The following is a 22284-nucleotide window of genomic DNA, read 5'->3' on the forward strand; positions in this document are numbered from 1 at the left end:
GCCGCTTCCAGGAGCGGCGTGGGGCCGGGGCAGCAGGGAGCCTATCTTGGCAGCAGCCCAGCTGCACACTGGAGATTGTGATCGACTGGGAGATCCTCCAGGATAGACCAGTCGATCACGATCGACTGGTTGGTGATAGCTGTATTAGATAAACACAATTGACAATCTTAGTGGGAGAGAAGGACATAAAAAAGTTGTTTGTTTTCATTATTATATTGTGTTTGTCAAATGGAAGCTGGTTATCTTGCACATAATCACAGAATGAAATATCTTTTTGTTTAAAAAAAAAGCGTTCAAGCAGGCAGAATTAGGGTTATTGTGGGAATCTTAACTTTAAACTGCCTCACTTTATAGCAATTCAAGGCTCAAGGTTGGGTGGTGTATTAACAGTTGTCATTTAGTATCCTTTTCTTAACAATCTAACAGAAAAAGTACTGTGATCAAATTATTATTTTGTCAAAACCTGAATGTGCATTTATTTAAGTGTCTGATCAATTTATTCAAGTTTTTTTTTCGCCCCCTCCCTGCAAGTTTTCCAGAACAATTTGCGTTGAGTCTTAGAACAGAGATTTGAAATTTTAGCCCAAGAGATTGCTTTGGAAAGTGACAATAAGGAGCTTTGAATAGAAGTGACTATCTCTCAGTCACGAGTAAAGCAAAATTATCCAATGAGTAAGTGGATTCTGGCAAAAATAAATACTGATTTTGAAAGCGTACTGTGGAGAAAAGTAACTAAGTGAATAAATATCAAATAAGATTATCCTTGCTTCTTTCAAAAAAAAAAAACCACGCAAAATATTAAAAGCTTTCAGGCTACCCATGAAGCTAAGAGAATCAGTTTTTTCTATTTGCAGAACCTAAGAGCAGCAGCACAAATTGTTTCACAGGATGTTCTCTCCCCTCCTGGGATTTCTCATCCAAATAGTTATAAGGCCTAGCTCTAGTTAGCTTTTAAAGCCAAATAAGGTCGCATACTTTTCCACAAAAGGATGCTTTTATAAATATGCAATATCAAAAGCCTCACTTTCTTCTTATATGGCAGCAAGCATGTTTCTGCAGGATGTGCAATCATTAATGTCGTAGTAAAGAGGCAGAACCAGGTTGTAGAGAATTTCATTTGCAGCTGGCTGAACATGTCTGCTGCTAAAAACATAATGGACTAGACAGTGTAAATTCACAGTGTTGAGTTCTACAGAGTTTCTATTACTTGGTCAAGTCATAGCATGCTTGAGAAATACCCATCACTCCACCCAAACAAGTTTTACACGCGGCCTCAGTATTTCTATATTGAGAGAATTTTCATTTATACCACGCGATAAACATACATTTCACAAAAAGAGTATCATTATAGGAACAGGTAAGTATTATTCTAGAGTCAGGATTAACTTTAGCAAAAAAGACCAATCCTTATGTGTTATATGAACAAAAACAACAAAACTGCTGCTTTTTCCATACCTCATGATAGTAGTCCATAATTCCTTGCAGAACCTTTTTCAGATTACTGGCCTAACAGTGTATAAAAGATAACATTGGTTATATGCTACTATTAAGAATAGATACTTTTCTCTGATAAAAAACAAAAGTATAATCTGACTGCATTTTATTTTTCATTTAAAAAAAATGTACACTGTAGTTTTATGACAAAAATATTTAATGAGGCTGGGACAAAATTAAGATGAGAAAGGAACTGCATGTGAAGCATAGATCATAGTAAAATATGTTCAAGTCGGTTACATATAATTTGAATATATGTGTTAATTATTGCTCTTTTTGACACACACACACACACACACACACACACGCACCCAACACTACAACATAGTAATATTAGATAAACTCAGGAAAAATCATCCTAAGCAACTGCAAATAGCTTTTGCCAACTTTCATTTTTGGTACCTTTATTCTCCAATTGTCACCAACATCTTCTTTAATACGGCTTAGCCATGATTCATCAAACCAGGCAACATCTCTAGAATAAAAATAAAATGTATTTACTAAACATTAAAATGGCATAATTCAAATAAGACATCAGACCTCCAGCATTAGTTTTATATTAGAAAATTCACTACAGTATCTGAAGAGGTACATTCTTGGAAATTTTCTGTCCTGGAGAGTGAATTCTACTGAACAAGACATGGAAGCTAGGTATCAGAGAATCACAGAATATCAGGGTTGGAAGGGACCTCAGGAGGTCATCTAGTCCAACCCTCTGCTCAAAGCAGGACCAATCCCCAACTAAATCATCCCAGCCAGGGCTTTGTCAAGCCTGACCTTAAAAATTTCGAAGGAAGGAGATTCCTTAGAAGACACTCCACTCTGCAGGGCAGAAGAAATTTTGAGGCTTCAAGAATATAGTGAATTAAAACACAAATATCTAAAATATTTCTTTACTGTGCCTAGTTTTTGTGCTTTGTAACATCAGACAAAAAAAATCATGTTTCTGTTTAGAATAAACAATTTAAAAAAAATCTGAACTGACAAAAGCCAGCTAGAGCAATTACAGTTAGAGTAAACATATTTAAACACTTATCCTATAGCAGTTTAATTAGTCAATGGAATTAGGAAAGAAAAAGTTATTTGTTCTAGATTGTCATTTTACATAACTTTTTCTATTTCTTTTCAGAGCCACTAATATAAAGTTGTCCCACTGAATGGATCTTGCTCTCATTAAGAGACTTTGAGAGACTTTAAAGGCCAGTCCATATGCATGCTATTACTTTACCAATGGAACCATTTAACAATATTGGAATAAGTTATTAAACAATCAATTTGTAAGCACTTGGAGAATAACAGTGTTATAAGGAAAGGAGTACTTGTGGCACCTTAGAGACTAACCAATTTATTTGAGCATGAGCTAATTGGTTAGTCTCTAAGGTGCCACAAGTACTCCTTTTCTTTTTGCGAATACAGACTAACACGGCTGTTCCTCTGAAAAGTGTTATAAGGAATAGCCAGCATGGGTTTGTCAAAAACAAATCATGCCAAACCAACTGAATTTCTTTCTTTGACAGGGTCACTGGCCTACCATGCTGGGGGAAACAGTATACATGACGCATCTTGATTTTAGTAAGGCTCTTGTCACAGTCCCACAAGATGTTCTCATAAGCAAACTAGGGAAATGTGGTTGAGAAGAAACTACTATAAAGTGGGTGAAGAACTGGCTGAGACACCGTACTCAAAGAGCAGTTATCAATGGTTCGTTGTCAAACTGTGAGGATGTAGTTACAGCAGGAAGACGCTAACTAATCTCTGCTGATTGTGGTAGGTGCAGTTTGTTAACCCAGCCAAGATACAGAAGTGGGTGCTGTCCCTTTGGTCAGAGGATCCAGGCTAACCAGTCCTCGGGGAGCAACCCTAAGAGCAGTCAAACCGAAGGAGTAATTTTGGGCTTAAAGTTGTGTAACTTCACTTTGAATCATTTTGTTAAAGCCAAACCCTAAGCAGGTGGTTATCTTTGCCCTTATATAACATGTGTGTAGTGTGTTTTGGAGCAAGTTGGGAAAGACACCTGCTTACACTTATCAACTTGCTAATCACCAAAACTGTGTTTTTAAACAGTATATGGCTCCGCATTAAACCGTTCTTTTCGTATCTGAGCCAGCAGTAAAGTCACAATGCTGAGTTGAGGCATAACATTATTTCAGGGACAGTATGATATTATGATCTTGTGTCTGAGCTGACTGCAGTTTCAAACAGTGTGCATGCCACCAAAGTGACATGTCCACTAGTGTTTGACTCCACTCCGCCATTCTAATCCCAATTCACTGTTGTAATCTTAGCAGAAGGACAGAAAAATATTTTCAATATCCCTCCCATTTTTAAATAGGGGTTTTCCCATGACCGCTTCAGTACTTGAACTATAAAAGCTCCCAATTACCCATAAAACATAAGGGTCAAGGAGTTAGGCAAACCCAATAGCAGTACTACACAAAGACATGTAGGCTGAATTTCCAGTTCCTCTCTCTAAAAAGAAAGTAGAGCAAGGACTCAAGCACTGATATCCATGAAAATGGTGTCAAGAGAAATTAATTATGATCTTGTACTCCTTGCACATTCTGACCTGCATCTAGTTCCATGAGTACTGCTATTGGGAATTTAGGGATAGTTTGTCCCAATTAATTAACTGAGAAAACAAAAACAATTCATGAAGACACAAACAGAAAAGAGAACAGAGATGATCCTAATGTTTGTATTCCATATCATTTTTTCCACCATGAACAAGACACAAAGATTCAATGTATGCTCCCAAAACCTTTTCCCATTAGACTATTCTGTAATAAGAGAGACAAGGTGGGTGAGTTAATATCTTTTATTGGACCAACTTCTGTTGGTGAAAGAGACAAGCTTTCAAACTCCTGAAGAAGAGCTCTTTGGAGCTCAAAAGCTTCTCTATTTCACCAACAGAAATTGGGCCAATAAAAGATATTAACTCACCCATCTTGTCTCTCTCATATCCTGAGACCAACACAACTACAACAATACTGCAAACATATTCTGTAACAAATCAATTTTCCATCGCAAACTAGTTCTGAACAATCTATGGGACAGAAGGGAAAATCTGTGCTTCAGCTATGCTTATACTAAAAAAACCAAACTAAAAGCTCAGAGGAGAAGAGGGTGGAGAAATTACTCCAAACCATCCACTCTATCATGTTGTTGATATTCAGTCAGTATCAACCCCACTGTGACACCATAAAGGCATCTTTTTCGCTCAGTTACAACACCCATATCATACAAGTTGAGATATGTAACATTTTCTAGGAAGATATACTTTGTTATTCTGAATATCTCGTACTATGGTAAAAGAGTAAATAAGATCATAGAGTAATTTGATATATACTTTTTGAACTTAACTGTCAACTTACATTTGATGAAGTACCTGTGCCATTGCAACACCATTTGTCAAGTCTTGAACATCTTTGCAGGGTCCAGAGGCATTAAACGTCTGCAACTAAAGAAAGGCAAATAATATGTTTCCAGTTCAACATAGAAAGAGACAGGAAATTAGATACACTTCTCTATTTTTCCCTAGTATGAACCTTTAGTAAGATGCCTCTTTATTTTAAGTTGTCTGGAACATGAAAATCCCTTCCACAAACTAAATGTGTAAACTAAGCCAATAAACTATTTCTGCTCAATACTTTGACAGAAAAGCAATTACCAATATTGGTTTAAAATATTCAAATATGCTGACCTAGTGTTTTTTCATAGTAGTGGTATTCCTATCTGTCATTGTAAACTAAGCTTGGCTGTAGACGATGGATCGTGTGGTGTGGTCAGGGTGAAAGCTGGAGGCATGTAGGTAGGAATAGCGGTCAGTAGGTTTCCGGTATAGGGTGGTGTTTATGTGACCATTGTTTATTAGCACTGTAGTGTCCAGGAAGTGGATCTCTTGTGTGGACTGGACCAGGCTGAGGTTGATGGTGGGATGGAAGTTGTTGAAATCATGGTGGAATTCCTCAAGGGAATCATGGTGGAATTCCATCTTTTCCATGGGTCCAGATGATGAAGATGTCATCAATATAGCGCAAGTAGAGTAGGGGCTTTAGGGGACGAGAGCTGAGGAAGCGTTGTTCTAAATCAGCCATAAAAATGTTGGCATACTGTGGGGCCATGCGGGTACCCATAGCAGTGCCGCTGATCTGAAGGTATACATTGTCCCCAAATGTAAAATAGTTATGACCACACCACACGATCCATCGTCTACAGCCAAGCTCTGTGATACAACCGCATTTGCTCCAACCCCTCAGACAGAGACAAACACCTACAAGATCTCTGTCAAGCTTTCTTACAACTACAATACCCACATGCGGAAGTGAAGAAACAGATTGATAGAGCCAGAAGAGTTCCCAGAAGTTACCTACTACAGGACAGGCCTAACAAAGAAAATAACAGAACGCCACTAGCCGTCACCTTCAGCCCCCAACTAAAACCCCTCCAACGCATTATTAAGGATCTACAACCTATCCTAAAGGATGACCCAACACTCTCACAAATCTTGGGAGACAGGACAGTCCTTGCCTACAGACAGCCCCGCAACCTGAAGCAAATACTCACCAACAACCACATACCACACAACAGAACCTCTAACCCAGGAACTTATCCTTGCAACAAAGCCCGTTGCCAACTGTGCCCACATATCTATTCAGGGGACACCATCACAGGGCCTAATAACATCAGCCACACTATCAGAGGCTTGTTCACCTGCACATCCACCAATGTGATCTATGCCATCATGTGCCAGCAATGCCCCTCTGCCATTTACACTGGTCAAACTGGACAGTCTCTACGTAAAAGAATAAATGGACACAAATCAGATGTCAAGAATTATAACATTCATAAACCAGTCGGAGAACACTTCAATCTCTCTGGTCACGCAATCACAGAAATGAAGGTCGCTATCTTAAAACAAAAACCTTCAAATCCAGACTCCAGCGAGAAACTGCTGAATTGGAATTCATTTGCAAATTGGATACTATTAATTTAGGCTTAAACAGAGACTGGAAGTGGCTAAGTCATTATGCAAGGTAGCCTATTTCCCCTTGTTTTTTCCTACCCCCCCCCCCAGACGTTCTGGTTAAACTTGGATTTAAATTTGGAGAGTGGTCAGTTTGGATGAGCTATTGCCGGCAGAGGGGGGTGGGTGGGTGGGTGTGTGTGTGTGTGTGTGTGTCAGAAAAAAAAAGGGGGGGGGGGTGAGAAAGCCTGGATTTGTGCTGGACATGGCCCACCTTGATTACCATGCACATTGTAGGGAGAGTGGTCACTTTGGATGAGCTATTACCAGCAGGAGAGTGAGTTTGTGTGTGTGTTTTTTGGAGGGGGGTGAGAGAACCTGGATTTGTGCAGGAAATGGCCCAACTTGATTATCATGCACATTGTGTAGAGAGTTGTCACTTTGGATGGGCTATTACCAGCAGGAGAGTGAGTTTGTGTGTGGGGGGGTGGAGGGTGAGAAAACCTGGATTTGTGCTGGAAATGGCCCAACTTGATGATCACTTTAGATAAGCTATTACCAGCAGGACAGTGGGGTGGGAGGAGGTATTGTTTCATGTTCTCTATGTGTATATGAAGTTTGCTGCAGTTTCCACGGTATGCATCCGATGAAGTGAGTTGTAGCTCACGAATAAATTGGTTAGTCTCTAAGGTGCCACAAGTACTCCTTTTCTCTTTACAGGTGAGAAGTTTTTTTTTTCCTGGCCAGGAGGGATTTTAAAGGGGTTTACCCTTCCCTTTATATTTATGACACACACACACAGTGACAATCCCTGCCCCTAAGAGTTTATATCTAAGGGTTCAATAGTTGCTAAATCATGAGCCCAGTGCAAGGGACAGTGTTCTGTTATGCTCCACCAGGAGTAGCACAAAACATAAGAACATAAAAACGGCCGTACTGGGTCAGACCAAAAGTCCATCTAGCCCCATATCCTGTCTTCTGACAGTGGCCAATGCCAGGGGCTTTCAGAGGGAATGAACAGAACAGGTAATCACCAAGTGATCCATCCCGTTGCCCATTCCTAGCTTCTGGCAAGCAGAGGCTAGGGACACCATCCCTGCCCAGTCTGGCTAATAGCCACTGATGGACCTACCCTCCAAGAACTTATCTAGTTCTTTTTTGAACCTTGTTATAGTCTTCGCCTTCACAACATCCTCTGGCAAAGAATTCCACAAGTTAACTGTACTGTGTGAAGAAAAACTTCCTTTTGTTTGTTTGAAACCTGCTGCCTATTAATTTCATTTGGTGACCTCTAGTTCTTATTCCTGATCTACTTTCTCCACACCAGTCATGATTTTATAGACCTCTATCATTTCCCCCCTTACTCATCGTTTTTCCAAGCTGAAAAGTCCCAGTTTTATTAATCTCTTCTCATATGGAAGCTGCTCCATGCCCCTAATAATTTGTTGCCCTTTTCTGTAACTTTTCTAATTCCAATATATGTTTTTTTGGGACAGGGCAACCAGATCTGTACACAGTATTCAAGATGCGCGCATACCACGGATTTATATGGAGGCAATATGATATTTTCTATCTATCCCTTTCTTCATGATTCCCAACATTCTGTTCACTTTTTTAACTGCCACTGCATATTGAGTGGATGTTTTCAGAGAACTATCCACAATGACTCCAAGATCTCTTTCTTGAGTGGTAATAGCTAATTTAGATCCCATCATTTTATACGTATAGTTGGGATTATGTTTTCCAATATAATATGTTTTGCCTATATTAACACTGAATTTCATCTGCCATTTTGTTGCCCAGTCATCCAGTTTTGTGAGGTCCCTTTGTAACTCTTGGTAGTCTGCTTCGGAATTAACTGTCTTGAGCAATTTTGTATCATCTGCAAATTTTGCCACCTCACTGTTTACCCCTTTTTCCAGATAATTTATGAATATGTTGAATAGGACTGGTCTCCGTACAAATCCCTGGGGGACACCACTATTTACCCCTCTCAAATCTGAAAACTGTCCATTTATTCCTACCCTTTGTTTCCTATATTTTAACCAGTTGCTGATCCATGAAACTACCTTCCCTCTTATCCCATGACAACTTACTTTGCTTAAGAGCCTTTAGTGAGGGACCTTGTCAAAGGCTTTCTGAAAATCTATGTACACTTTATACACTGCATTACCGTTGTCCACATGCTTGTTGGCCCTTTCAAAGAATTCTAGTCAATTAATGGGGCATGATTTCCCTTTACAAAAACCATGTTGACTCTTTCCCAACAAATCGTGTTCATCTATGTGTCTGATAATTCTGTTCTTTACTACAGTTTCAACCAATTTGCCTGGTACTGAAGTTAGGCTTACTGGCCTGTAATTGCCGGGATCGCCTCTGGGGCCTTTTAAAAAAAAATCCTAGAAGTCACATGCATACCTCCAACACTGACAGTGCTTCAATAGACATTTTTACATGCACAGTCTGGGATACACTGTGTCAAGTGTCTGATCATCTGCTTTGTGGATTCCTGTTATTGCTACAGATTCGCAGACAACACTTCTGCTCCATGCTCTGACTGGCCTCTAGTTAATTTCTGAGTACAGTTTTAACGTGTTGACTTCAATTTATAAAGCCGTGAAATATGTAGAGTCCTGGTTACCTTGGAGACCTCTCTACAAACGATAAAGCTGTTTCAGGAAAGGATTATCAATGGTGGAATTTTGCTTCTCCCATCCATTCGCCAAAGCTTGGATTTGCCGGCCTTTGGATAATATTGATTCATTCATCTATTCTCCCATAATTTGGGTATGATTATTTAGGCAGGGGTGGTGGGAGACCCTGTTTCAAGCTGTGGAAGCTTGAGATGACTGTTATGCATTATGTTTTATAAAGATTGTCCATGGGCCCAGAACATAAGATGTTGCGTTTAAGTTGAAATAAGCAGGCAGAAAATGGCTCAAGCAAAAAGAGAACATAATTGGAGTGTTTTATATTAAGATGTGGTTCTTACCCTACATTACAATAGGTAGGTAAAGACACAGTCAGTAGTCCCTGGTAGCATAAAAAGTAAGTTAGAGAAAACAGCCCTAGAACAGCTGTGGACTAGTCTCAACTTGTAACAGAGCAGCCCTCAACACACAGCAGCCCCATGTAAGGATGGGCTTAGAAGCCTAAGAGTCACGCTCGAGCAAATCTGAATTCAAACTTCCAGTGACATTATACTGGGAGAACATAATTTTCAGTTTATGGGCATTCATACCTAAAGATTGCTATGCACATCAATGTGCCATACCACTTTACTTCTATAAACATTTTCAACCCTTGTTTAAGTAAGTAAACAAGGTCTTAATGAACCTTCTGACATGTAGTGCTACTTTATAAATGCTGGTATCTCCTGGAATAGAAGCTGCTAATTAGGATTAAAAGGAAAGAAGCACTTGCTAAAAAGAACTTGCTCTCTGTTCTCCTTTGTTGTACAGGGTCACTTTTTGATAGCTGTGAGCAACATAGGCAACCAAGATAATCGGTTTATGTTCTTATGAGGCTATGCTCACTTTTGCCTGAGAGTTTTTTTTGTGTGCTTGCTAAGTATATCTTTGCCATTTAATTTGCTTCTAGGTATGCTAATATACATTTAGTTTGGTTTAAGAGCAGCCTAGTGAGGAGCCTACTTCTGTTAGTCTTTAAGGTGCCACCAGACTCCTCCTCATTTTTGTGGATACAGACTAAGCCCTGGTCTACACTAGGACTTTAGGTCGAATTTAGCAGCGTTAAATCGATGTAAACCTGCACCCGTCCACATGATGAAGCCCTTTATTTCGACTTAAAGGGCTCTTAAAATCGATTTCCTTACTCCACCCCTGACAAGTGGATTAGCGCTTAAATCGGCCTTGCCGGCTCGAATTTGGGGTACTGTGGACACAATTCGACAGTATTGGCCTCCGGGAGCTATCCCAGAGTGCTCCATTGTGACCGCTCTGGACAGCGGTCTCAACTCAGATACACTGGCCAGGTAGACAGGAAAAGAACTGCGAACTTTTGAATCTCATTTCCTGTTTGGCCAGCGTGGCAAGCTGCAGGTGACCATGCAGAGCTCATCAGCAGAGGTGACCATGATGGAGTCCCAGAATCGCAAAAGAGCTCCAGCATGGACTGAATGGGAGGTACGGGATCTGATCGCTGTATGGGGAGAGGAATCCGTGCTATCAGAACTCTGTTCCAGTTTTCGAAATGCCAAAACCTTTGTCAAAATCTCCCAGGGCATGAAGGACAGAGGCCATAACAGGGATCCGAAGCAGTGCCGCGTGAAACTTAAGGAGCTGAGGCAAGCCTACCAGAAAACCAGAGGGGTGAATGGCCGCTCCGGGTCAGAGCCCCAAACATGCCACTTCTATGATGAGCTGCATGCCATTTTAGGGGGTTCAGCCACCACTACCCCAGCCGTGTTGTTTGACTCCTTCAATGGAGATGGAGGCGACACGGAAGCAGGTTTTGGGGACGAAGAAGATGATGATGAGGAGGAGGTTGTAGATAGCTCACAGCAAGCAAGCGGAGAAACCGGTTTTCCCGACAGCTAGGAACTGTTTCTCACCCTGGACCTGGAGCTAGTATCCCCCGAACCCACCCAAGGCTGCCTCCTGGACCCAGCAGGCGGAGAAGGGACCTCCGGTGAGTGTACCTTTTAAAATACTATACATGGTTTAAAAACAAGCATGTGAAAGGATTAATTTGCCCTGGCATTCGCAGCTCTCCTGGATGTACTCCCAAAGCCTTTGCAAAAGGTTTCTGGGGAGGGCAGCCTTATTGCGTCCTTCATGGTAGGACACTTTACCACTCCAGGCCAGTAACACGTACTTGGGAATCATTGTACAACAAAGCATTGCAGTGTATGTTTGCTGGTGCTCAAACAACATCCGTTCTTTATCTCTCTGTGTTATCCTCAGGAGAGTGAGATATCATTCATGGTCTCCTGGTTGAAATAGGGTGCTTTTCTTCAGGGGACATTCAGAGGAGCCCGTTCCTGCTGAGCTGTTTGCCTGTGACTGAACAGAAATGTTCCCCGCTGTTAGCCACGGGGAGGGGGAAGGGTTGAGGGGGTAGCCACGCGGTGGGGGGAGGCAAAATGTGACCTTGTAATGAAAGCACATGTGCTATGTATGTAATGTTAACAGCAAGGTTTACCCTGAAAGACTGTAGCCACTGTTTTATAAAATGTGTCTTTTTAAATACCGCTGTCCCTTTTTTTTTCCTCCACCAGCTGCATGTGTTTCAATGATCACAGGATCTTCTCCTGCCCAGAGGCTAGTGAAGATTAGAAAGAAAAAAAACGCACTCGTGATGAAATGTTCTCTGAGCTCATGCTGTCCTCCCACACTGACAGAGCACAGACAAATGCGTGGAGGCAAATAATGTCAGAGTGCAGGAAAGCACAAAATGACCGGGAGGAGAGGTGGCGGGCTGAAGACAGGGCTGAAGCTCAAATGTGGCGGCAGCGTGATGAGAGGAGGCAGGATTCAATGCTGAGGCTGCTGGAGGACCAAACCAGTATGCTCCAGTGTATGGTTGAGCTGCAGCAAAGGCAGCTGGAGCACAGACTGCCACTACAGCCCCTGTGTAACCAACCGCCCTCCTCTCCAAGTTCCATAGCCTCCACACCCAGATGCCCAAGAACCGGCCAACCAGCCACTCCGCCACAGAGAATTGCCCCCCCCCAAAAAAAGAAGGCTGGCATTCAATAAATTTTAAAGTTGTAAACTTTTAAAGTGCTGTGTGGCATTTTCCTTCCCTCCTCCACCACCCCTCCTGGGCTACCTTGGTAGTCGTCCCCCTATTTGTGTGATGAATGAATAAAGAATGCATGAATGTGAAGCAACAATGACTTTATTGCCTCTGCAAGCAATGATTAAAGGGAGGAGGGGAGGGTGGTTAGCTTGCAGGGAAGTAGAGTGAACCAAGGGGCGGGGGGTTTCATCAAGGAGAAACAAACAGAACTTTCACACCGTAGCCTGGCCCATCATGAAACTGGTTTTCAAAGCTTCTCTGATACGTACCGCGCCCTCCTGTGCTCTTCTAACCGCCCTGGTGTCTGGCTGCTCATAACCAACAGCCAGGCGATTTGCCTCAACCTCCCACCCTGCCATAAACGTCTCCCCCTTACTCTCACAGATATTGTGGAGCACACAGCAAGCAGTAATAACAGTGGGAATATTGGTTTCGCTGAGGTCTAAGCGAGTCAGTAAACTGCGCCAGCGCGCCTTTAAACGTCCAAATGCACATTCTACCACCATTCTGCACTTGCTCAGCCTGTAGTTGAACAGCTCCTGACTACTGTCCAGGCTGCCTGTGTACGGCTTCATGAGCCATGGCATTAAGGGGTAGGCTGGGTCCCCAAGGATACATATAGGCATTTCAACATCCCCAACAGTTATTTTCTGGTCTGGGAATAAAGTCCCTTCCTGCAGCTTTTGAAACAGACCAGAGTTCCTGAAGATGCGAGAGTCATGTACCTTTCCCGGCCATCCCACGTTGATGTTGGTGAAACGTCCCTTGTGATCCACCAGAGCTTGCAGCACTACTGAAAAGTACCTCTTGCGGTTTATGCCAGCTTGGTGCTCCGGTGCCAAGATAGGGATATGGGTTCCATCTATGGCCCCACCACAGTTAGGGAATCCCATTGCAGCAAAGCCATCCACTATGACCTGCACATTTCCCAGGGTCACTACCCTTGATATCAGCAGATCTTTGATTGCATGGGCTACTTGCATCACAGCAGCCCCAACAGTAGATTTGCCCACTCCAAATTGATTCCCAACTGACCGGTAGCTGTCTGGCGTTGCAAGCTTCCACAGGGCTATCGCCACTCACTTCTCAACTGTGTGGGCTGCTCTCATCTTGGTATTCATGCGCCTCAGGGCAGGGGAAAGCAAGTCACAAAGTTCCATGAAAGTGCCCTTACGCATGTGAAAGTTTCGCAGCCACTGGGAATTGTCCCAGACCTGCAACACTATGCGGTCCCACCAGTCTGTGCTTGTTTCCCAAGCCGAGAATCGGCATTCCACAGCATGAACCTGCCCCATTAGCACCATGATGCATGCATTGGCAGGGCCCATGCTTTCAGAGAAATCTGTGTCCATGTCCTGATCACTCACATGACCGCGCTGACGTCACCTCCTCGCCCGGTATCGCTCTGCCAGGTTCTGGTGCTGCATATACTGCTGGATAATGCGTGTGGTGTTTAATGTGCTCCTAATTGCCAAAGTGAGCTGAGCGGCCTCCATGCTTGCCTTGGTATGGCGTCCGCACAGAAAAAAGGCGCGGAATGATTGTCTGCCGTTGCTCTGACGGAGGGAGGGGCGACTGACGACATGGCTTACAGGGTTGGCTTCAGGGAGCTAAAATCAACAAACAGGGTGGCTTTACATCAAAGAGTATTTCAGGCAGGACTTCACGGAGGGTTCCAATAAGAAATGGTGCACCTAAGTTATTGTTCTTATTGGAACAAGGAGGTTAGCCTGGCCTCTGATTGATACATGGCTAGATTTACCTCGCTGCACCTTCTCTGTGAGTGACTGCAGTGTGACCTAGAGGAATGAGTCCCCTAGACAGGGGAGGGGGGGAAGCAAATGAATACAAAACAAATCTGGTCTATTTCTTGTTTTGATCCACTCCATCTATCTTTTACATCTTTGGCTGGCAGCAGACGGTGCAGAAGGACTGCATGCCATCCACATCTCATGGCTGCCCGGCAGAAGATGATGCAGTAGGACTGCTAGCAATCCGTATTGCCTGCCTGCTCACCATAAGATGGTTCAATAGGACTGACTGCAGGACTAAAGAGAATGACCTGGTCAAGTCACTCCAAATTTAGTCCCTGCGCCCATGTCTGCCCAGGCGCTCCTGGCCGACGTGGCCAGGAGCACCTCGGACATGACTATGACGGCTACCAGTCTTATTGTACCGTCTGCTGCCACAAGGCAAGGGGTTGATGCTGCTGTGTAGCAATGCAGTACCACGTCTGTCAGCACCCAGGAGACATAGGGTGACGGTTACCTGAGCAGGCTCCATGCTTGCCGTGCTATGGCGTCTGCACAGGTAACTCAGGAAAAAAGACACAAAACGATTGTCTGCCCTTGCTTTCACCGAGGGAGGGAGGGAAGGGGGGCCTAACGATATGTACCCAGAACCACCCGCGACAATGTTTTAGCCCCATCAGGCATTGGGATCTCAACCCAGAATTCCAATGGGCAGCGGAAACTGCGGGAACTGTGGGATAGCTACCCACAGTGCAACACTCCGGAAGTCTATGCTTGCCTCGGTACTGTGGAAGCACTCCGCCGAGTTAATGCACTTAGAGCATTTTCTGTGGGGACACACACACTCGGATATATAAAACCGATTTCTAAAAAACCGACTTCTATAAATTCGACCTAATTCCGTAGTATTTAGGGTACCCTAAGACGGCTACCCCTCTGATACTTGGTACTCCCGCAGTGTGTTTTTAAACTCATCATTGCTGGTAATGGCAATATGAAAGTAAATAGCAAGGTTTTGTTTTTTTAATATTATACAGGTCTGAGTAATTTTCCAAGATTTACAGGCTGATTTTGGACCTCTGAAGACAATGGAGGTTTGCAACTGACTTCAGTGGAAGCAGGATCCATTACTTGCAGTAGAATCATTTATAGAAAAATGACAGGAACTTTGCTAAACTGACACTGAAGAGAAATATATCCTGGGAAAATTCTATCCCCCACCCCATAGCCTACAGAAGTCAAAGGCACTGCAAAGGACCAGGGGGATGATTCTCCTAGTGCAGTGTAGGGCTGCCACAAGCACTGCAGTCCATAGGCAATCTCTGATAGGCTCCTGCAAGTTAGAGCATGCAGGAACAGCTCTCACTTGTGCTGGGGCCCATTTTAGCACCCAGTACAGCCCAGAATCCAACTTAAATCACCTTTGCTCCCTGCTCCATTGGGTGGGGCAAAAACTTTCTGACGTAGAAGCACAACTATTAGGCTGATGCATTGCCTATGCTTTGAAGGATGTATTACACATCTTACGACATAATTCTTAATGTGATTTCTCCTAAGAAGTTGCATGTTCCATCATCAAATAGCTATACATTTTTAAGTAGGACCATACTTATATCTAGTTATCAGATAGGTTTCTAGTTTTCTGTGCTTGGATGAAGGGGGGAAAAAAACGAATTTCCACCTAAGGATCCAATCTGGAGGCTCTCCAGCTGCTACCACAGCTAAATTAGTTATGAGGACAGGTTCTACAGGTTTAGCCTCCAAAGAGATTTTGAATAGAAATGTTTACAGATTTTTTTTACAAGTGGGAGGAAAGAAAAGATTAGGACTAAGAAAATGCCCCAAACTAACATTATGCAGCCACTCACAGAGAGGAAGTCAACACTAAGAATGTTTACCAGTGCCAAATGGCTGAAACTATAAGTACAGAATATCTTAAATAAGGATTTCTTCCCCAGAGGCAGCGATTCAACATTCTATAATGCAGAATCTCTCTGCATCTTCCCCTGGGTTTGTGGGTGATCAAATAAGATTTTAAGACTGCAACTTCCATATATTCTAAATAAATCTCGACAATAACTTAAAAACCGCCCAGGTAGATGGCTTGAATATGGTGATCAATCTCATCTGCCGGAGTTATTCCTGACCTGCAATACCATCTGCTAGAACTTGAGAGGATGAAATAGCTCCTCTAGATATCCAAGACTTTTCTCCTCCTTTGCTTATAAAAAGGTAGTAGAAGCACTCAAAGGCTTGGCTAAGAGCTATTTCCTTAGGTACTTACTGTCTCAAGCACATAAACTTTGGAATCACAGGAGTTAAGTTTTATATGTTTTGCGTGAAAACGCAGTCTAAAAGACATAAGAAGTGTACATACTGAACAGAGGGAGAAAAAAAAGTTTCCTGTCAACATAACTAAGAAAGTAGGTTACTGGCATGATCCTGAGCACTTGACTTCAGTGTGAGGTAAACCACACTCATGCTTAACTTTAGGCACATGAGCAGACTCACTGAGACAATGGAACTACACGTGTGCCTGAAGTTAAGTATGTGTCTTTGCAGGACTGAGGCATAAGTAATGCTTGGACATCATAAAGGCAAGTCAGTGCACTGCATGTATGTATTTGTCATGTTACTAAAAAAAAAAAGAAATTCTGTTCTGTTATTCTGGTGTAAATCTAAAGTAACTATGTAAAAGCATAATTTGGCCACATGCCTCCTCTGATATAAAGCACAATGCTAAAGGAAATTCAAGAGAAGCAATTACTTTAGCATGTTAAGAAACTATCTAGATACTATTGTTCCAGGCACTTAAATATCTAAGACACTGTGACACAGGTGTCTATGACACAAGTCTTCTCTAAAGATAGCTTCCCCCTGACTGTTGCTGCAGGTATTATTTCCATTCTTAACTCAGTGGAAAGCATTGTGGTTTCCCTAATATGAAGGGAATAAAGGCTCTCTTTCTGGGGACACAATTCAGAAAATCTAAGTTTGAGGACTAGTGTGGAAGTAATAATGTTAGATCAACAGAAGTTCAGTTTCTCCTGGGCACTTATAAAAATATGTTTCTTAATCTGACTAAGCTAACTTTTTTATATTTGAAAATACAGTATTCCATGAGACAGCAGACTGAAGAACATACTAATTCTGTGATGACTTTGAAATATTAAACAGGTATCCAATATGTACAAATATTAGTTAACACTTGTAATTCACATTTTCCCCTCCCCCAATGGAGGATATGTATTTATGCTACAGTGATTGCATCAGTAAAAATGCATAACCAAAAGGAAGATGATGAATAAGGTGAACATCCCTCTGCAATACTAATGATAATACAAACCACTTGAGCTTCTCTTTCATGATTACCTAGAATAATTGAAACCACTTAATATTATAGATAATTATAGCTCACAGTCTCTATTAACTATTCTTTCAAATACAAAGCATCTTCCCCCCACCCCACTGTTATTTTGGAAGTGAATTCTATATTAGATATAGTTATAGAAAATTAAAGTTGCATAGACTGTAGCAGCATATGGTTATTAATACCGTTAAGCATTCACTAACTTACGTGTTACATCAGTGAAAGACCAGAAAACCAGAACACACACCACCACACATATGGCAATACGTACACCCTGTAATAGCAACACACAAACAATCTGAATGTACAGGGCCTGATTCTCATTTTCACTACAGCCCCTTTACATTGCTCTAACAGTTTAAAGGGAACTTTATGTGGAAATAAATTATAATTACACTCACTTTATGGTCCCTTTCCATGATTAGAGCTGTATAAACAGCTGAGGTATAAATGAGAGTTAGGCCCATAATGTCTAAAGCTGTCCTAATAAAAATAAGTTAGACACACCCATTTCAGCACTAAGAAAAAATTCTGGATTCTTATCTATGCTACAGCGAGCCTTCGGATTGGCTATTTTTATTTGTATATTAATGGAAAAAACTAAAAAAAACCCTGAAACAATGCTAAGATGAAGGAAAGGCAGACTGAAAAGAGATACAGAATTTAATTTTTGTACATGTTGAACATGTAACACTATGCATGTGCTAGCAGAAAAAAATGAAGTTATTTTTAAACTATTATTGAGAATCTGAATTCCATGACCCTGTAATCAAAACATACCCATATATTTACAAATACTTTACTCCATATATGCATGCACATGGTTTGAATTTGTTGGAAGAGTAAGAAATGGAGTTCCACTTCCTATAAGTCCTGCTAAACCATCTCTATCTTGGTTATTTTTTTATCCCTGCATTTCTAAATTACTTCTAAAGAGTGATTAATTCCCCTCCCCCATTCCCATGTGGCACCCACCAACTGGCTAGTATTTCCAAAGAAACATTCTGGACCAGATAGCCCTGGTATAACTAACACTGGCTTTACATAATTCCTACTGCAAGTCTCTCAATATTTGGTACAATACAGTTCCACCAAAATCTTTTGACAAAGCCACTTTGAACCTGCAAGTCCTCAACTAGGGAGACAAGAAATCAGCCAAAATATGAGCAGAACTGAAGGAGAATGTTCAATTTTGATTAATCAAATTATTTGTTGCACATGAAGCCCTGCAAATTTTGAAGAGCTTGAGAACCACTGTACTAAATGTTTTAAGATCTTACATTTTTGCTTTTGTCAATTTAAGTCTGCACTTTAAGTGTTAACTGGGTGTAAGTTTCCTTTCATTGTTTTTGTTAATAATCTAACAGGCTTCCAAACCGAAGCTAATGCTGAAAAGATAATGATCAGATGCAAAGGATATTGGTATCTGAGAATGGTCAAACCTGCCCACTGCTCCAAAACCATTGTTATTGCAACAATAACTTGTTCGTTACAAGAAACGTCACTTGATTCTTATGCAAATTATAACATAATAGCAATTTTTCTACTTATAAAAAATTTCACTTCCAGTTAATTTGCTTCCTGATCCAGGAACAAGCGGAAGAAGCCATGGGGTGGGGGGAGAGTGGTAGATGTAGTATATCTTGATTTTTGTAAGGCTCCTTATACCGTCTCCTGTGACTTTCTCATAAACAAATTAAGGAAATACAACCCAGATGGAGCAACTATAAGGTGAGCACATAACAGGTTGGAAAACTGGTAGTTCTCAGTCAAGCTGGAAGGGCATATCGCATGGGGTTCTGCAGGGATCTGTTCTGGGTCTGGTTCTGTTCAATAACTTCATCAAAGATTTAGATAATGGTATAGAGAGTACACATATAAAGTTTGCAGATGATACCAAGGTGGGAGGGGTTGCAAGTACTTTAGAGGGTAGGATTAAAATTCAAAATAACCTGGACAAACTGGAGAAGTGGTATGAAGTAAACAGGATGATATTCAACAAAGACAAATGCAAAGTACTACACCTAGGAAGGAACAGTCAGTTGCACACATACAAAATGGGAAAAGACTGCCTAGGAAGGAGTACTGCAGAAAGTGATCTTGGGGCCACAGTGGATCACAAGCTAAAATATGAGTCAACAGTGTAACACTGTTGCAAAAAAAGCAAACATAATTTCGGGATGTATTAGCAGGAGTGTTGTAAGCAAGACACGAGATGTAATTTTTCCGCTCTACTCCATGGTGATTAGGCCTCAACTGCAGTATTCTGTCCAATTCTGGGTGCCACATTTCAGGAAAGATGTGGACAAATCGGAGAAAGTCCAGAGAAGAGCAACAAAAATGATTAAAGGTCTAGAAAACATAACCTATGAGGGAAGACTGAAAAAACTGGGTTTGTTTAGTCTGGAGAAGAGAAGACTGAGAGGGGACATGATAACAGTTTTCAAGTACATAAAAGGTTGTTACAAGGAGAGGGAGGAAAAAAATGTTCTCCTTAACCTCTGAGGATAGGACAAGAAGCAATGGCTTAAATTGCAGCAAGGGCAGTTTAGACTGGACATGAGGAAAAACTTCCTGTCATGGTAGTTAAGCACTGGAATAAATTGCCTTGGGAGGTTGTGGAATCTCCATCATTGAAGATTTTTAAGAGCAGGTTAGACGAACACCTGTCAGGGATGGTCTAGATAATACTTAGTTCTTCCATGAGTGCACAGGATTGGAGTAGATGACCTCTCAAGGTCCCTACCAGTCCTACAAGTTTATGATTCTAAGATTTCCCTTCCCAATCTCTTACAGCCTTGGTTATTAGGTCAGAGATGTAAGCATAAGCAGTATTTTCCCTTTGCATATTAAAAGGGCACAAAAGCACTCCTGTTAACTATGACAGGTTTTAGAGTAGCAGCCGTGTTAGTCTGTATTCACAAAAAGAAAAGGAGTAGAGTACTTGTGGCACCTTAGAGACTAACCAATTTATTTGAGCATAAGCTTTCGTAAGCTGATGCATAATTCAGTGGTCTGCAGCCTTCTACCATAATCGAGAAGCTGGTAAAAGAACATATCAAGTCCGATTCCTATTTCTTTCCACTTAATAGTTAGAAAAAATTAAAATTCTCTCTCTCTCACACACACACATTATAAAATATAAATTACTATTTTTTAAAAATTAACATTACTCTGCACAAGTATTATTTCAAGACAGTAGCCAAAGAGGTTTTTTGTGTTGTTTGTTTTTTAATGTCACACACAAAACCACTAGCATTTTAGACAAGATTGTTGCAGATCTCTGGTAACTTAAATGATGGGGCAGATTTGACAGTCACATTCAGCTGTGGAGAGAAACTTTAAAAGAGAGGATTCAGAGTAGCAGCCGTGATAGTCTGTAGTCGCAAAAAAAAAAAAAAAAAAAAGAGTACTTGTGGCACCTTAGAGACTAACCAATTTATTTGAAGTGAGCTGTAGCTCACGAAAGCTTATGCTCAAATAAATTGGTTAGTCTCTAAGGTGCCACAAGTACTCTTTTTTTTTTTTTTATAAAGACAGCAGTAGACTAAAAGGAGAGAAGGATAATTAATTTTAAACAGTCTCTCTCCTCCTCTGGGGTGTAAATTGTTTGTAAATGTCTCTTAAACATATAATCTCCATTTTTTAAACATAAAACTTCCTCCTGTGGGACTTTATTTTAGAAGCAGCGATAGCTATAAATGTTTAATCAAAGCACAGAACTGCACAGCCTATCATCAGAGGGCGAGGGATTGCATTAAAGGGAACCTGAGAATGAAGGTGTCATTCTTGTGACAGAGACACACGGAGCAGGTCAGCCTCTTCAATCACACTCTCATAAGCCGGACTGTGATCTGCTGTTGTAAGAGGTGGAAAGGAAACCGCAAAAGAAAAAGCAACAAGATTCTGGATACCACAGATCAAGAGAGTCTGGAGTTAAAACCAAACCTCAAAACAGGTTAAAGCATGAGAGAAGAGTTTAATGCTTCCAGAATGCTGGTAAAGGACAATCCTACTCTTTGTGGATTTAAAATTGCAGTGTGAAACTAACCCAATATTGAGTGATGATGGCAACACTAAGCAGGTAGGGGAGTTTTGCTTCAGATCTAAAGACTGGCCACTTAGTCAAAGCACCTAAACCTCTTTGGTCTACAAGAGAGCCTGGAAACTGCCTAAGAACTAGCTCTGTCCTGGTATTCCCAGCTTCTGTCACATTACAAAACGCACACCATCATAAGCAAGAACTCAACCAGTTGTTTATGTGGGCGGCCTGGATGCACTATACAGGGTGTGTAAGCTATGTAAGCTGAGAGGATATTACACAGGGCGTGAGGGGAAGGGGGCACTGCATAGAAGGGAGAGATCTAATAAAAGGAGCATTTTAAAAGGACACCCTCCTGCAAACCCCCTGAGGAGAGGAAAGGGGACAAGACCCACCCGTGACAGATACAAGCCACGCTGCTAAGGTAGCGAACGCCACAGCGACGGGCAGGGAATTCTAGCGGGCGGGGGGCGTTATACAAGATATGAGCCCACGGGCGAGGGGCAATGATACAGCGCGGGGATCGCGGCCCAGGGCCACTAAATGGGAGGCGGTGTTAACCGGGCGTGGGGATGAATACCCGGGGCAGGTGCACAGGCTGGTGACGGTACCAAGGGGCAGGTTATGCGGGGCGGAGGATACGGGCATCGCTTATGCAGGGCAGCTTGCTGACAGGCCAGAGCCCCCCGCCCGCCCCAAGAGGGGTCAGGCCGCCCGGCCCCATGCTTACTCACCCACAGCATGAGGCTGTCGCAGAGCAGCTGCTCGCTGGGCTTCACCTCCATGGCGGCGGCGGCGGCAGCCTCCTCCTCTCAGCGCTGGCTGGCTAGCTCCTCTCTCAGGAGCGCTGCGTAACCAACTCAATGCACTAACCTCACTTACGCCTAACACAATGCGCAGC

The 22284-nt window shown here is 42.1% G+C and overlaps 1 protein-coding gene across 5 annotated transcripts in view; it reads right to left on the reverse strand.

Moving 5' to 3' along the window:
• Positions 1 to 22284, reverse strand: part of HOOK1 (hook microtubule tethering protein 1) — a 57675-nt gene extending 35391 nt beyond the window's left edge. For 2 of the 5 annotated variants that reach the window (XM_073357522.1, XM_073357526.1), the window contains exons 1-4: positions 22118 to 22284; positions 4866 to 4951; positions 1897 to 1969; positions 1456 to 1506 (exon numbers count right to left, since the gene is read on the reverse strand). In XM_073357522.1, the coding sequence (XP_073213623.1) occupies positions 1456 to 1506; positions 1897 to 1969; positions 4866 to 4951; positions 22118 to 22168 (261 nt within the window). In that variant the 5' untranslated portion in view covers positions 22169 to 22284. Of the gene's footprint in view, positions 1 to 1024; positions 1332 to 1455; positions 1507 to 1896; positions 1970 to 4865; positions 4952 to 6204; positions 6280 to 22117 lie in introns of those variants that run through there. The other 3 variants (XM_073357524.1, XM_073357523.1, XM_073357525.1) reach the window with 3 other exon arrangements.

Source organism: Lepidochelys kempii, chromosome 8 (genome assembly GCF_965140265.1).
Source record: "Lepidochelys kempii isolate rLepKem1 chromosome 8, rLepKem1.hap2, whole genome shotgun sequence".
NCBI lineage: Eukaryota > Metazoa > Chordata > Testudines > Cheloniidae > Lepidochelys > Lepidochelys kempii.